This window comes from Lepisosteus platostomus, chromosome 10 (genome assembly GCF_059453375.1).
Source record: "Lepisosteus platostomus isolate fLepPlt1 chromosome 10, fLepPlt1.hap1, whole genome shotgun sequence".
NCBI lineage: Eukaryota > Metazoa > Chordata > Actinopteri > Semionotiformes > Lepisosteidae > Lepisosteus > Lepisosteus platostomus.
This window is the reverse complement of record NC_142620.1, coordinates 57,496,590-57,514,279: the sequence shown is the minus strand read 5'-3', so window position 1 is coordinate 57,514,279 and position 17,690 is coordinate 57,496,590. Positions and strand designations below refer to the sequence as shown.

General features: G+C 34.4%; 1 protein-coding gene across 4 annotated transcripts in view; it reads right to left on the bottom strand.

Moving 5' to 3' along the window:
- Positions 1–1,337: 1,337 nt before the first annotated feature.
- Positions 1,338–17,690, bottom strand: part of aff2 (ALF transcription elongation factor 2) — a 197,406-nt gene continuing 181,053 nt past the window's right edge. For 3 of the 4 annotated variants that reach the window (XM_088597508.1, XM_088597509.1, XM_088597510.1), the window contains one exon: positions 9,562–17,421. In XM_088597508.1, coding sequence (XP_088453634.1) covers positions 17,300–17,421 — 122 coding nt within the window. In that variant the 3' untranslated portion in view covers positions 9,562–17,299. Of the gene's footprint in view, positions 1,446–9,561; positions 17,422–17,690 lie in introns of those variants that run through there. The other variant, XR_015924988.1, reaches the window with a different exon arrangement.

Below are 17,690 nucleotides of genomic sequence, written 5' to 3'. Positions count from 1 at the left end.
TGAAGCAGTCTCCTAGTCTCCTTCCTGTTTTTCCAATGTAGATGGCTGGGCATTTACTGCAAGAGATACAGTAAATAAGGTTGCTGGAGGTACAAGATGCCATCTAGCCTTGAATGAATGTGGTGTTAGATATGTACTTGCAGGTGATACAGTGAGCTCTGTTGCAAGGGAAAGTGCCTGGTGTGGATGGTTGCTGAGGTTGGTCAAGGGAGCTGTGAACAAGAAGGTTACGCAGATTCGATGGTTGGCGATATGAAATTATGTGGTGGTCAGAAAAGAGGGCCCCAATGGAGGGATCATCTTGTAGGATGGAAAAGTTATCGTTAATAGTCTTGGGGATAGGAAGTGTGTTGGGGTAGTAGGAAAGCACCAAAGAAATGCTGTTGTTACTGCAGGAGTTCCTGATTGAGTTGATGGTCCGAGGAGTATTTTTGGTTCGGGCAAGGGCCCTGTCAGTAACACTGCTAGGGTATACTCTGTTGATGAAAATGGAGTACATTTTGAGGGCTTGGTTCTGGAAATTGATATCGTCGCTTCCAGAAGGAAGCCAAAGGAACTGTGAAAAAGGGAGAGTTTTTTGTGTGTTTGGGGTGAAATGAGCTATACAGGAGATAGCTGTGTGAATCCATAAGTTTGTAATTGACCGAAGTAGAGAGTCGGGGGTAGTTAATGGAGAAGTTGATGTCTAGAAATGGAAGAGTTGTGGAAGATATGTTAACTGTATATTTGAGGGACGGGTGGAAGTTGGTAAAATGATGCAGAAAGTGCTCAAGCTGGTTGTTAGAGCATGTGGCAGCACCAACCCAGTCATCAGTGTATCGCTTGTTGAGTTCAGGGACATAGCCAGTGTAGAAAGTGAAGAAACGTTCTCCTACCCAACCGATAAAAATATTGGCATAACTGGGTCCCATTCTGGTGCTCATGGCAACTCCACTGACCTGCTGGTAAAAAAGGTTATTGAATGAGAATGCATTCAGTGTAAGAACCAATTCTACAATGTGTACCAGGGTGTGGGTGGGTGGATCAAGCACTGTGCGTTTGTCCAGCGTGTGCTTGAGGGCTGTAAGGCCGTCATTATAGGGAATGATGGTGTAAAGAGATGTGATATCCATGGTAAAAATGTAGCATTCGGGGCCCTGAAATTGGAAATCATTAAAAAGTTGGTGCGTGTGTGTTGTCCTTGATGTATGAGGGAAGACCTTCAACCAGCGGTCTAATGAGGCTGTCGAGAAAGGGCAAGATGTAAGTAGTCGGACAGTTGAATGCTGATACGATGGGGCATCCAGGGTTCTCCGGTTTATCGATTTTGGGGAGGAGGTAAAATTGAGATACAGTACCTGCAGATGTTCAATGATGAGCCGTTTCGCCTCCTGGGGGAGCTCCTTGCTGCTGATAAGAAGGGAGATGGTGGATACCACTTCCTTTTGGTAGTCAGTGGTAGGGTCCTGTTGGAGAGGGAGGTAGGCAGAAGTGTTGGTTAGTTGTCTAGAGGCTTCAAAGATATATATATATAGGTCCTTACGCCACACCATAACAGCACCTCCTTTGTCCACTGGTTTGATGATGATATCATCTCTGTTGCGGAGAGACTGGAGCGCCTGAATTTCTCCATGGGAAATGTAATTAAATGTAAATTCAAGATAAGATCACTTTATTAGCCATATACAATTTCTTGCATTAGGAATGTGTCTTTTCACATACCCTAGCTTGCTCTCCATGAGACACACAGACAGGGAGAGAAGCTTGGGGTCAGAGCGCAGAGTCAGCCATTGAACAGCACCTCTGGAGCATTTGGGGTTAAGGGCCTTGCTCAGGAACCCAACAGAGTAGGATTCCTCTGCCAGGCGTGGGATTTGAACCATCAACCATCCAGCCACAGGCACAGATTCTTAGCCGCAGTGCCATTCTCCTTCTCCATGTAAATTACATGTTCACATGGGCATTTATCTGTTACCCATTTGGCAAAGAGGTAGAGATTTTGTATGATTTTTTTTTCATTGGCTGAGATTTTTTAAATTATTTTAAAGTTTTTATTTCATACATTACTTTTTGTGAATGCAGAGCCTGACACAAAGGGGTACAGGTCTTTGGAGATGCAGGCCTACTGTTTTTTTGGCAGAAACAAAGGCTTGAATTCTTTCTTTTAATTGCTTTGGTTTTCATACCACAAAGCTCCAGGGTGGACCTCTTGAGTATCATCTTTCATCTTTTTTTTTCACTTCTGGATAGAATCTCAGATTTGGCGACCCTCTCTGCTTTAGTAAAAAAAACATAAAGATCAGAGGTTTTCCAGGGAATTATAGTGAAGGTTTATGATCTAGAGATATGTTCAAAAACACTTTTGATCAATTTTACTTAAAAAGAATTTGGCTGGGAACATCTAAGTCATTCTTTCATTGCTATTTTTGGATAAACCAAACCTTCCTCAAACATAACTAATCTTCATTGTTTACCACAATGCATCTTAGTAGTTTGATTAAATTTTGATTGTACTAATATGCTGTACTGTAGGTCTCAGGAAACAGACTTGGTATCTAATGTTCATCTTATGCAGCCTTCTCCAACAGTCTTGAGATGTCAAAAACAAATATCATATTCATCTACATGGTTTACAGAAAACATGTTACCTCAATTTACATACTATTTACTAGTTCAAGTGGGTAGCTGCGTCAGCATGTGTAGGCTGCAAATGAAAAAAAAAGTAAAGGTTTTTTCCATCCAGAAAAGAGAAGAAACTTCTTCTCTAGCAGAAAGGTCTGCAAGTTAAATATTAACACGTGAAACATAATTTTGGATCTGTTTGAAATTTTCCAATTAAAATATTATTGTATGAAGTCAGCAACACAGTTTTAATCACTGACTTTTGCATTGACAAGTGAGTTTTCATCTGTTGTTGAATCATCTTGAATCTCTCCTTGATTTGGTGACTTAAAATACGTTCACATTTTAAATATTACCTTTAAAAAAATATTCTGCATGTTAAAACATAATATAATATCACTTGGGGATGTTAAATAAATAAAAAAACAGTTTTAGCAAAGTAGTGTAGCTGTATTGTTTCAGTATTTAGTAAAGATTGTATGTGCACTGTGAAGGATTCCTGTAGCTGCAGAAAACCATCTTGTTCATGATCCCTGATCTGTACTCTCCAAGAACTATTATATATAAGATGTGACATGAATCAAAGCTATGGCAGCAACCCAGGCAGTGATTTTGTTCCATTCAGGAAATCAACCTGCTTCAGTCTCTGAGCTGTAGTCAGATAATGACAGCTCTTGACTGAGATTTTTCATTTTATTTTCTATACAAGGGTCATCTTTTAAAAAGTAATCATACCAAACTTCAGCAGAGACTTGGGAAATGGTTTAACAGCCTAGATTTTCTGTTTACTACTTGGGGGTAAAGTAGAGAAGTAGTTCTATCCTTTAAAAAATTAGATCACTTTTAGGCGAATTGAACTCTTAGAATGATAGTACTGTATTTCCTATTTCTGACAATTTTCACAACTTTATTTTTTAAGCTATTTGAGTGTGTAAACAAAGGAATGTATATGAACTATCTGAATACAGTAGGAGTAGATTCTAACAATTTTCAGTAAATGTATGTTTTCCTTCTCAAAATATGTTTTCTTAAAAATTATTTCAAGTTTTCTGTAACTTGAGATATTGAGAGAAAATAATCTAATTAAAAGAGATGTACTAATTTATATTAAATAAACTGTAAATTTCTTATTTTCTAGTGAATACTTCAAACTATTATATATTTTTCAAATAAATCTGGTTTGATATTATTAATAGTGTAATCTATTCGGCAATATTGAAAAACCCTCTTTGAATCCGTTACAATTAATAGCTCATACTTTTGAAATGACGGGCATTTAATAAGATTTAGAAGTAAGAGCATGCTCTTCTCCTTAAAGGTGCTTGTATTTTGTATTGGGACAATGAAAAAATGTAATTAATTTATAATTACTATACTGGGACTTTGATAAATCACAGGCATGGTGGCTCCAGAAAGTTAACCCTGAATCTAACCATTCCTAGGTCTGTGGTCCACATCTAATGCCATGTGAATTGATCTGTCTCTCTCTGGGTCAGTCCTTTGGGATTGCTGGCAGTCCAAATACTTGGCCTTGTGAATTCAGCAGGAGTTTGATAAGATAAGATCACTTTATTGGCCGTATACAATTTCTTGTATTAGGAACTCGTTTCGCATACCCCAACTTGCTCTCTTTAAGACACACAGACAGGGAGAGAATCTTGGGGTCAGAGCGCATGGTCAGCCATTTATACGGCACTCCCGGAGTAGTTGGGGTTAAGGGCCTCGCTCAGGGGCCCAACAGAGTAGGATTTCTCTGCCAGCCGCAAGATATGAACCGGGAACCTTCCAGCCACAGTCGCAGATCCTTAGCTACCACACCACCCAAAACATATGGAATGCTTCAGGAATTTGTCATATGTGGAGTTTGTCATATGCCTTTCATTCTGTTACTATCCTCAACCTTTTAGAAGTGTTGTTCCAGACTAGTATTATTTTTCATTACCAGTCATTGTTAAAGAATGAATGCCTGAAATATTGAGATCTTTCCTTTGCATGACCATTCTCCACAGCTACTGCTCTGTTTTCATCACTGTCAGTACAAAAAGAAGACCCTTGCACGGAGAGACAGTGAAGTTTCCCTACCAGTTACACTGGAGAGACAGTTACACTACCTTGATCTTATGGGAGCAGCACATGTTCAATGAGCACTGAAAAGCATTTTAACAATATTATAAGCTGATATCACAGACCAGACCCCTCTAGTGAAATGAACAATTTGGCTGTGACTTCATATTAAATGGTTATTGAAATCTTTATTGTTAGTAACAATGGGTTAGATTTTCCTAATTTCATTCAATCCTCTTTCACTTAAATAATGCAATTCTGCCAGACTAAAGAAAGTGGCTTCTATAAGGAAGACTGCAGTTCTAAAAATCTTAAGTATCATTACAATGTGAATCTTTCTTAGCATTTTCTGAGAAATCCTCTGAGTAATTAAAGGATTTTCTGTAAGTATTGAAACAAACATTAGGCTGCATTTTTTACATTTTGAAATTAACCAAAATATGTATCAGTTTTCTGAGAAGGGACTTTTAAAACAATGAAAATTGATTTTTCATATATTCATATATTTCATATATTAACTAATTAATGGAAAAGGCTGAGACTATTTTTTACTTGATAGTGACAGAAATGATTCTAGAAAGAACTTTGTATTATTCTTTTCTGCTTAGCAGTAAGATAAAATAATTTCTGTGAAGACCTTAGACACTGCAAGAGCCATATGAAAATATGGGTATTCATGTTAGTGTGCCTTTAAAAATAAAAGAGCTAGTGTTCTACAGAGGTTGCACAAGAGGTCATGCTGCAGGTTTGATTTGTCAGCAGATAAATGATGTGTTCACATCTGGAACAGTTTGGTGAATAAATAATGTGATGGCTCATACATCACTGCCCTCCTTCCAATCTGCAAGGGGAAAGAGAAAGTAAATTCTTATTATAACCTTGGGAAGTGCGGTTACTATTGTTAAACAAATCCTGTGTAATTTTCAGGAGAGAAAACTGTTCTTTTTCAAGCAAGAAGTGTGATAAGGGTGAGTGAAGTGCCATATCCTAAAGCAGTATTATTTTTTTATCTACAACCTATTTCCACATTTTTAATCTAGACAAACGCATTGCTGGTAAAGGATAATAAAATTCACCTGTACATATCCTGTTTTGAACAACTACTGTACATTGTGAAATGTAATCCCTTTACAGAGGAAAATGAAAACAAATGGCTATCCATATACTTGTGGTTTGGTAGTGTCTATGTGTGCACCACATATATTTTGTAAAAAGCATAAGCTTATATGTTTTCTGCCTTTTTTGTTGTCTCTAGGTATTCTTTGTTACATCATTACATGCCATTCTTTCTCAAACTTTACTAAATTGAATATTGGATAAGCATTGAATGTCTTCAGTGCTGCAGTACATTCAATTTGTAATAAAATAACAGGCATGCCAGCTTTTGGCATCTATTGTAAATTAATACAAGAATATTTAAAATGCTGTCTGGATAGTTGTACAAGTAAACTTTTACTTTTATTTTGTATAGGTGATAACTTGGCATCTTTTAAGAAATGGCAGAAAAAAATCTTGGATCAATGTTATTAACTTCCAAACAGGATGCATGGGCCAGATGGCCTCCTCTCTTTTGCAATCTTTCTTAAGTTGTTCTTAACTAGAAGCTATTTACAAGTCAGTGAAATGTTATGCACTGTTCTCACTAGGAAACACATTTAATTAAAGATATTTCAATTAAATGTTTAAAACCAGTTTAGTTAAAACTGGTGAGTTGAAAATGCATGTTAATGGACCTCACCTTGCATCCATATATACAACATATTCCTTTATACAGTACTGAAAATGTGTAACAAATTGAGTTTATAATGGGAATTAGTAAAATAGAAAATAGTTACATTTGGCTCCTTAAAACAGAGCTTATGTACCTTGAATGAGTATGCTTTGTATACTGTGAATGTGCCATCTACATTCCTATGTACTGCTGTACCAGTAGCATGAACTCATCTCATGCACTTTTTAACTGTTAAAACAACCTGTTTTTCAAATCAATTTGAATAATGTACGTTACCACTGCTGGAGAAGAATGCATTTCCTGAAGCAGCAAGACATTACAAATATCAGGTTTAGTCCTTTGCAATGTGGTATACTTACCATATGAAGGCCATACTGTAAATGCAATTTATGTTTGTCTTTCGTTATATTTAATATAAATCTCTACTACTAATCTACTTATCAACCTCAATAGCTATATATAAATAGCAGAAGTATTACTATATATTAGTTTAAAATCATTTTGATGTATTTGTTCCCACAACATACATATTAGAGGTTTTATGATATTTGCTCTACCAATATTTTATATTCATAGCAGATGTATTGCACTCTCCCCACCAGGATTTATATACACCTCTTTGTCGTCCACCACTCACATAGATTGTCTGTCACAGAAGATCAATTTACCCCGTGGGAGATTTCAGTGCTCTTTAGGTCCCAGAGTGTGATGTCACCTTCTGTCACAGGCTTGATGTCATAAAACACTCTTCCATTTAGTCATTGATTTGGATCCAAAGAAAGGACTTACAGTAAAAGTTATTTTAGATTTTTCTTTTGTTCAAGAATAGAAAATGCAATATGTTGTTAGCAAAATTATGAAACTGGTATTTCACAGGTTGGAAACAGTTTTGGAAATTCTCTTATAGCTCATGAGAAGTGTTTAAAAATACTCTTGGTTGTTAAGAGGGAACTTGTGACTTTATTGCCAATTTTAGCTCAAGAGAAATGGAGTAGTTAAGCAGTGAGATGGAAAACTCAGATGTAACTGAAAAGGGCAAAAGGATGCTCTTTCAAATTTGAAACAAAATGTAATTGGATGAAATGGGAGACAGTCAAAAGTTCATTCTCACTTTCCCACAGGAATTTGGAACCACTAGACCTCTAGTGATATATTCTTTTATAGATCCTGTATTGATTAAATAGAGTACATTATAACCCCATTACAAATGTGGATTGGCAGTGTTAAGTAACATCTACCTTTAAACATTGTTCAGAATACACTAAACGGGAATTCGTTCAAGCCAGAGACACAATAACGTCTCTCAAACAGCTATGCTTTCTGCTCTGTAATATCAATTCAGTTCCTAAAAATTCTGCAGTGCCTTCAGTGAAACTGAGACTGAGTGATTGTAGCATTGCCACTTGGAAACAAGAACAGAAGGAAATGACTCTAGACATTTTTTCATTTAAAAAGACAATGGAGAACAGCAGTATTTATAAATTTTCCCCTCTACATCTTGTAGATGTGCTTCTTTCAAAGACAACATAATCATTCCTTGATTTCTTTCAGACCTCAGAAAAACAGATTTAGGTTTTAAGTGGTTTAAACAAACCAGTAGGTGGCCATCAACCCTCTGGACAAGAGTTGTCCAAAAATGAATGACCCTGTATCTATACCAGTGTGCTGTGGAATCATTTAGGATAAAAATTGCTCTATAAAATGCAATAATACCTGAATTCTCTTGAACGGTGTCATACTGATACAGTAACTCTTTACAAATTTGCACGAAGATTGTCAGATATTTCAAGCTACAAAATGTGAATGAATAATTTAAATCATTAATCATGCAACTTCTCATCCTTATATCATGATTGTCTAGGTTTCTACCAAGAATGTTCTGGCATTGATTTTTGTTTGACTGATGTGGATCAGAAATGGTAGGTGACTGAATATTTAAAGGTTATTTGCTATACTTGGTATAGTTCCTTATCTGAACTTGCGTTTATTTCTAAATACAATGGAAAAAAACTGTAAGAGAGCTTGTTTCTTTTATATAGAAGCTTCTCTTCAAAGTAAGTGCTTTGAGAATCATAGACCTAGAAACTGCATTTCAATATGTCCGAATTGGTGTCACTACATTTAAAAAAAATGGTGAAATTAACTTGTTTCACATTTTGAAAGCATATATGCACTGAGCCATGATATATATATATATTACAGCAGGATATAAAATGAATGTTTTACTAGAGTAAGTGAATTCCTGTCTCAGTCCTAATTAAATTTGTATAAATGTTTCATGGGCGAAATACCAAATCTTCCCTTAAGATCAGGTCTGCTTCATTTTTTTTATTAAAATGATTTTAAAAAACTCCATCCACACAACTTCTCCAAAGCTTACTGCTAATGATGTTTTGACTTAAAACAAATTTTCACCTGTAACCTGTGGAAATATAGCCATAGCAATTGAAAAATGACCTTAATGTTGTGCAATGCCATGAAAATTTATCTTTGAGATTATTTTATTGCATGGTTACCCTAAGCAATTAAATAAATAAATTTCAACTGTCAGGAAAACTGGCTGGTTGCCAAGAATGAATGAAATGATGGGAATCAGTATATAAAAGGTTTTGACACTTCATTTTAGAAATTATTTAGCAGGTGGAATTCATGTTCTACTGAAAGGTAACTGTCTTGTTTTATAAATCTGTTTAAGGAAGCCCAGTGTGTACAAATGTACCAATCTCATGAGGGTGCTCAAGTGATGAATAAATATCTATTAGGTTGATAAAAGATGTAGTTTTATGAGGACCAGCAAAAAAGAAAACTAATTTATCTGAAAATGTCAGTTTTTAGTACTATTAGATATATTTTTTTATTTTGCCATGATAATACAGTACAGATAGTATATTCTAGTTTTCCTGATTGTTTGACACACCGGTGAATTAATGCTGGATAAATGTTAATTAACAGGTGTTAGAATCACTACTTAACCATAATCTGGTGGAAATTGAGAATACAAAGGTTTTTTTTTAATTGCAGCACAAGAATACTATACTATAATAACTATGACAAATAACAAATGTAACTATAGAAAAGATATAAAGATTATATAAAAGCTTTGTCTGGAGCCTGCCAAATTTTTTCATAGGGTGGCACACATAAAATTAACCACAGGGTGCCACTTCGAATGGAGTGGGAGCTATGTTGTATTATAAATCATGTTGTCACAGTAAGCCATTCAGAAAGGGTGTTTCAAACTAATGTTTGTTTTCTAAACTAAAGTGACAGTTTTAAAAGAAACCAACAGAAACAAAATAAGTGATCAACGCAAAAACATTTACTGTCATGCAAAGAGCATAAATTAATAAGATATTGGTGGGATAATGGTAAAAAAAAAACTGGGCACTATTACAAAAGAGAAATACTAACCTTCTATGGCTTAACTAGTTCTTCTGGTGTAATAGAATTCCCGATTCAAGAAACATAATTCACCGGCTTACTCAACAAGTAAAATGTTGTTATAGAAAATAAATATGCTAATACATGATGTAATGAATTTGCAGATTTTTTAATAAAAACTGTTTGGTTTTTTAAATTTCTTTATAATCCAATGTTCCAATAGTATAATTGGGCGCTGTTTTAGAAAAGGAATTATACTGCTTCATACAATTTTATTTTTACAGAGACATTAAACATTTAAAAACAACATATCTACTGTTAATTTTTGTACATTACATATGACTGTTATTCTTATAAAATAAACATACAATAGGCAAAAATAAAAAAAAAATTAGCTGAACTTGTGCAACACATTGAAATATAAAGCAAAACAAGCAGGATACTTTCTTTGTACATAAAGCAATAAAAATCAACCCTTACGACTAAACAATATTCAATCAATAGATTCACTGTTACCCTGCTCTGCAAATAAACTAAAAACTTTACAAGGATAGCATGCCTGAACAAAGACATTATGTGTCATTGCAAATCATGTTTACAACATTTTCCTGCTTTGACTGGCAACCAAACCTCAGTGAGAGCAAAAAGGCTGTTTACTCTGAATGGTACCTCTGTTCATCTCTTGATTCATCATTGCTAAGCACACGTTTGGGAATAGATTGCAACGGATCGTTTACACTGTACACAGTCTTCGGGTAAACAATTCTTATTTTGCTTACCATTTTAACATTAAGTGTTCTCTGGACATTGCAAAACTTCAGTGCTTGTTGTGAACAGTTTTCACAAACTGTGGGCCTAATTTAACTGTTTATTATTACAGATAATTATTTAATTTCAGGATTTCTCTTTGGTTTGTAATACAGCAAAAGCTGTTGAGTTTGAGATTCTTATCTTAAAAAGCTGTTGTTCCCATATCAGTTTTTTTTTCTTTAACCATATTAAATTTGGGTTGGCCTTTTAAAACTGAAGAATTATTTAAAAAATTAATTGATGTAACTGCAAGAAAATGTTTTGCTTAGTTATTTCCTGTTTGTAAGGTAAGTTCTTCATAATTTCATGGAAATTACGTATATGTCTTGCAGGAAGTACAATCATGTAAAGTAAATGCCCTTTTTGCATCAATAAAAGGGTTTATTTGTCAATCAAACTATACACATTTTTATATAGAAAATAAAAAACAGAAAATGAGACACGCTAGGTCAGCGCAAAATTACATGAATTTTGGGCATCACACTGAACTGGATAAACCTAAAAACCTCTAGGGAATGTGGAATGTGAAATGTCATATGTCATACAAGAATCCAGTATTTCCAAGGCAGTGGATTTCCAATTCAGCCATTTACATGTTCCAGGGACTCCCTTATTACTTTTATAGTACAATTCTTAATAGGATAGAAAATGAACCACTTTGTTTCACTGTACACATGTGAACAATTACAACAACAGAAGTATGAACAGACAATTCTAGATTATTTTATCATTGGAAGTCATCCAACTGATTCAAGATAACTAAGGTGCTTTAGGGCTTTTAGACCCAAGACCTTTAGATTAAACCTTCAAGAAGGTTTGCCATATAATGTCTTTAATTTGCGCAAGTTACCTTTGGTTAAATGAAGGTGTTGATACAGCAATGCCATGAGTGTAGTAGCAAAATATCCCAGTATCTACATAAAACTGTGCTAAAAGATGCTGGCATTTAAAAAAAAAGGATTAATGATCAATTAATAAAACCTTGCACATGTAACACTTATCAGTTATTTTAGTAGATCATATATAAAGATTCTCCTGCCCAATAATTGTAACACTTTAAATTGTCATGGTACTTATTAAATATTAATTAAAATTGAATTATTTGTCCTGTAATTGACCAACATTGCATGTTATTATATGCTAATTAAATGCTATTTACAATATTTAATTTGTTGTGCTAACAGAAGGTTTCCAGCTGGGACCATTAAATCAGAGATAATTTCTAGTGCTACACTTTTATATCCAAGGAATCAGAAACAAGAGGGCAAACAAAGGAATGTCATGAACACAGATCAGAGAAAGTACTGTGCAGATGTTTTCAGTTTCATTTGAAACTGAAGCATTTAGAATTAATAGTAAAAAAAACATTTTTGTAATTACTTTAATATTATACTGTAGTTTTGGATGTTGTTTATAATACCAATAACAAAGTAAATTATAAGGGGTTTGACACAATGACACTATTTGTCATTGTGTCTCCCTTAATAATCATGTAAATAAAGAGAGATATGTACTGAGAAGTCAAGTCTTTTCAAGGGTGAAGAATCTATTAAAAAAATGATTACGATTATAATAAGCACATATTTTGATATCAGCAATATGAAAGCTGTTAATATTAGCCTTAGTTTAACCAGGTTCTTGTCTACTCCTATGAAAAGTTATTTGATTCAACTTAGTTTGTGCTAATATTTTATTACGTTTCAGTAATGTTTTTCTGAAGAGTGCGAGTGATGTATGATTTTAAATAGAATCTGCATGGCCTTGACATTGTTGTATTACTATTTCCAAAGTCAAAATTTTGCAAATCAGTCAAAACAAAATGCAACTGCTACAAAGAGAGATTGTGCATGTTTTCAAATCAATAAATATTTTATATTGCAATATGTTTTACCTTTACATTCATCCATACAGATTTCCATGTACTGAATACATAATTAAATTGGAAATGCTTTTATTATTGCCTATTTTTAATAACTTGGTGATAGATCTCTATTGATCTATACAGTATATTATCCTCTAAATCCTATGTCCATGTAATTATACATATATTAAAATAAAAGATTGAGCCGTAATTTCCATAGCAGTGTTTTGTTTTAGTTAAGCTGCCATTGCCCAAGGTTTACCTTGGGCTAAAAGTTTCAATTTTCAGAGATTTAAGTACTGTCTTGTGTGCCAAAACTCTTTTTTGTACAGTTGAAAAGATGTATTTTAAAATTTTATTTCATGGTTCTTTCATGTTTATAAATCAAATGTACTAAAAATATAAAGATACAGTATAATAAATCAAAGATAGGATTAATGAAAACTGAAATGAAAATCTAATGTATTTTCCAAAATAGTTTCTAGAATTCAAATTGATGCATTTGTCAAAATGTTTTAACCTGATCTGAGGAAAAATATTATATCTAGATCATTTTGCTTGTTTAAACTCATGTTGATTAGACATTTATTTTAAAAAAGTCCAGGATGCGTCAAAAGCTGATGTGTTAATTAAATTTGATGTAACATTTGGCAGTTCCAGTCTTGTGACAGATTTTGTGACAGAATCATCCTTTACTCCAATGCATCTTGTTTAAGTACCAAAAAACAAAAACCAAAATAATGACTAGTACTGTACAGTATGTGAAATTGCCTTGACTTGACTTTCTTTACAACCATCAATTCATTTGTAGCATATCTCTGTTCACTATATCTGGATATTTGGATTTGGCAGATACATTTTGGGATGCTTCTCTTTACAAGTAGTTGGTCGTATAATGAATGAATGTTATTTGTTGCAACAGCTGTTTTATTTATATTGGTTATAGACTTCATTCAATTCCCATATGATTTCACTGTTTTTAGTATTAATACTGTATATTTAATGGTATCATAGGAAATAAACCAGTTAACAGTTCAAATAACCATATCATAAAAGAAATGCAAGTTATTACTTTTTTGCCCTTTCTGTCAGACCATGCTTTTATCCTGAAGTTAGTTTTACCAAACAAAAAACAATGCTATATGCGTGCTGCAGTGCTGCCAAAATGGCACAGATTTTACAGACACAATGGACTGTTTCTTGTTTGTGCAGGAACAGCTGTGAAAAAGCTACTCAAAACATACAAACCATTCTTTAAACAGGATGACAGTCTATAATGTTGAATTGCGAAAGATAGGATTGGCTTTGTCTAAAGCGAGTGCACATACACAATATTGTATCTGTACCAAATTTATTTGTTTTTGAATTTTTAAAAGTTCTCTCACTATAGTAAAAAATCCTGTATGTTGGGAAAATAATGTTAAATGGGACAAAGGGATGTGTTTATAATTTCAATATTCTCGGAAAGACAATTTTGTGCCTTTTCTGATAAATTTTCCTTAGAGATCTTTAGCTTTTTCCCAGTATTATGTGTGTTTTTTTATTATAAATCTTATATATACATCATGGGACTGTAGCTGACACTATACCTTTTACTCTATGATTTCCCATCAGATAGTCTCATAAGTATGCTGCATTTTAAATCGATATAATTTCTACTGAAATATATATTAAGTGATTAACGTACAGTACATAATTTGTTTACAAATAATTATCCATAAGGCATCAACATTAAATTATCACACTATTTCATTCTATCTCCCAATTTTTTAAAATATTCAGTATAATATGGCACTCTGTAACATAGAAAACTGGATTTTATGAGATGAAATAGAAAAGCTTGCATCTTCACATAGATTAATGACTTGCGAGCAAGAAGTTATTTGCTTTGTATGTTTTTTTAAATTTGATTACTTTTGTCATCTCAATAGATAATAAATTACAAATTTGAAATAAATTACACATTTGCAATTCTTAAAGCCAAAACTGTGTTCAGTAAAAACCGTATATAAATAAAAATGTCTTTATGAAAACAATGTACTATACCAATATGGTATGGAAAATTAATACTTGCTCATAAACATAGAATGTATTTTTTTTTCATTGATAACGAGGCACTTTGCTTCATCTCAGAGAAAAAAAAGTGGATCTAACAAACATATTTACTGTCTATAACATCCAGCAATCGTTATTTAGTCTTCTGAGATAAGAACTATTTTTAGCAGGACAGGAATAATGAATGCAGATACTTGTTTGATGGGAATATCTTTGTTTTTTAGTTGCCTTTCCATTTGGAGTCATTAGTGGGTGATTAACGCAGCTCACTGCTGGCCATCTGATCCAGCTGTGGAGAACTGTGGACTATCTGTGCTGCTCTTCGAAGCATACCCTGGTAATGTTAGCTCCACAGTGCCCTACAGTTAGACAGCACTAACCATTGGAGCCATTTCTGTATCAATAATAACACCACAGGCTCCTAGCAAGTGCTGGAGGTTTATGTTGTGGAGCAAAGCAGTGCTATCCTCACTGACAGGCCTTAGTAACCCTGGCTGTGCTCACCCAGCTGTGTGCTTCTGCTCTCAGAATCCTGTGCACAGCTGGTTAACACCATGGCCGAGGTTTGACCAGGCAATGTATGGATCATAGGGCTTAGCTAAACAAACATCTTTACTAATTGCACAGCCCCTAGAATGTCCAATTATAAAATATTTTACTCTGGAAATTGCTTCTTTTCAAGACTATGAGGAAAGTTTTACACACACAAAAAAATAAAAAAAGCATAATGAGAAATTTTACATAAAATAATTCCACCCCCTTGCCAGCAGCTATATCACCCTGCAGCTCTCAACTGTCTTCCCACTGAAGCTCAGCAGGGATGAGCCTTGGACAGTACCTGGATGGGAGACCTCCTGGGAAGCTATGGTTGCTGCTGGAAGTGGTGTTAGTGGGACCAGTGGGAGGCACCCACCCTGTGGTCTGTGTGGGTCCTTGCGGGGACATTATACTATAGTGGGCGCCGTCTTTCAGATTAGACGTTAAACCAAGGTCCTGACTCTCAGTGGTTAATAAAGATCCCTGGGTATTTCTCGACAAGAGTAGGGAGTTATCCCAGTGTCCGGGCCAAATTTTCCCCCATGGCACTGGCCCTGCGATGGACTCCTGCCCTGTCCAGGGTGAACCCTGCCTTGCACTCGTTGCTTGCCGGGTAGGGTCTGGTTTCCTGCAACACCGTATGGTATAAAGCGGTTTGGCAAATGACATGATATGACATAATTTCTCCCCTCCAAGATCTTTCTAAAAAGTACTGTTTGTAGAAAATACATTTTAAACCTGAACAGTAAGTACAATGTAGGCCACATTTCAGCAAAGTTGAACAAGCAATTACAGATAACAAATAAGTGGAAAGTAAACAAGGTATCAATGAACAGTACAATACAGTCATCTTTCCATTGATTAAAAGAAAAGATTGAAATATTCTGTCAATCTGTGTGGATTTTTAAAGTTGTATTTTTTAATGTTTACAGTAATATAAAAGTAAAACTACTTTTTTTCATGCTATCAATGATTTCAATGTACTGTAACTACTTATGTATACCCACTCTATCATAGAGTGTTTATTGTAGATTTAAAAAAATCAACCTTTCAAATGAGTAGCATATAATTTCACATAAATGGTGTTCCCTGTATTTATGAAGGCCCAGTATGGAGCTATGTACCACACAACTCACAAGATAACATAAGGGAAAATGAATGCAGATATTTTTGCAACAGAACTTGCAACAGAAGTAAACATATCACAATAATTCTTCATTGCTTCATTTAATAAAATAAAATATCAGTGATTTATTACAACTAATAATTGTTATGGTGACTATGAATTCATATTAAACCTTTCAGATTTATTTGTAATCAAAGAAACACTCTTTTGTGATAAAAGCCTGATCAGATGATGTCATCTAATGTGCTTTCACATGCTTATTAACATTTAGCAAGTACACCAAATCCCACCACAATGTTGTTTAGCAAAACAACATATCAGGCACCCTAAACATCTAATTTATGATGTAACATATCAAATGGAGTTCTGTGTCTTCAGCCAATAATCACCCCAGGTCTCTCAAAAGGATTCACACAATGAATGGAAATAATTTTAAAATGTTTTTATATTACCCACAAACCATTTTTGTGTGTTTCTTGAATGCCTTAAGAAGCAAATGAATGAAAAAAAAGATGGCCCTTTTATGACCATTGGTGCTAATGATAGTAATGACAATAGCACTGTACTGTCATGAACAAATGTAATGTATCTACCATATGTAATCTGATATTAAAAGAAAATATGAAAGTCAACATTAGAAGCCGCTTAGTTAGAAATATCGTTGGTTACGAGTCTTGTATGGACAAAGAATCAAAATGGTAGAAAAGGATATTTTCAAGAATGAAGGAAAAATGTATTTCAGTTTTTAACACAGTCTCCTATCCAGTCTACAACAAACAGTGGCTAGAAACAAAAGGATTCTCTTTGACATACATTATACTTCTCCCTTTTTCAATGTGGGACTAAAGCACTTCCAAAGTTTTACAAAAAAATATATTAAAATCAGTAATTAGTAATAATAGTCATATTTCATTGCCTTTAAAAGTGTAAAACCGTAAGGTAAAAGAATGGAATTAAATAAAAATGACCTTCAGTTGATGATCCCAGTTTGTTTGAAGTAGAGGAGTCTGGAGGAACACAGTGGATGGACAGCCAGATCCTTCAGCCTAAGTGAAGGTCCATCGCCCGAGATCTGTATGCTGGTAGAGGTAGTGATGGAGATGTGTCAATATAATGTGTGGCAGTCCAGTCACTATAATAAATTGGATTCTATCCGGAGCCAGTGCAGTCCTTGTCTAGCGTATCGCACCAGTTCGGTCATTGTACTGTGTTGGGTCAGTGGTCCCATCACAGAGTTCAACTCTTGGAAAAACTCTGAAGAGAAAGGAACAGAAGTTTAGCTTTACAACAACAGGCTGACCTTTTGTCATACATTGTATATAGATTTTTGCCAAAATGTATGGCACATCTGAAAGTGGAAAAAAACTAAATATTTATTGTTCAAGTTACTAACATAAAAGTTACAAACAATAAAGGCAGACAATTGAGCTACAGTATCTTGCTCATCTTGTAGTTTGTAGCTAAGTGTTCTGAACATCTCTTCCACTTATTACATGAATGAAGCTACAGTGTCAGCTTCAACA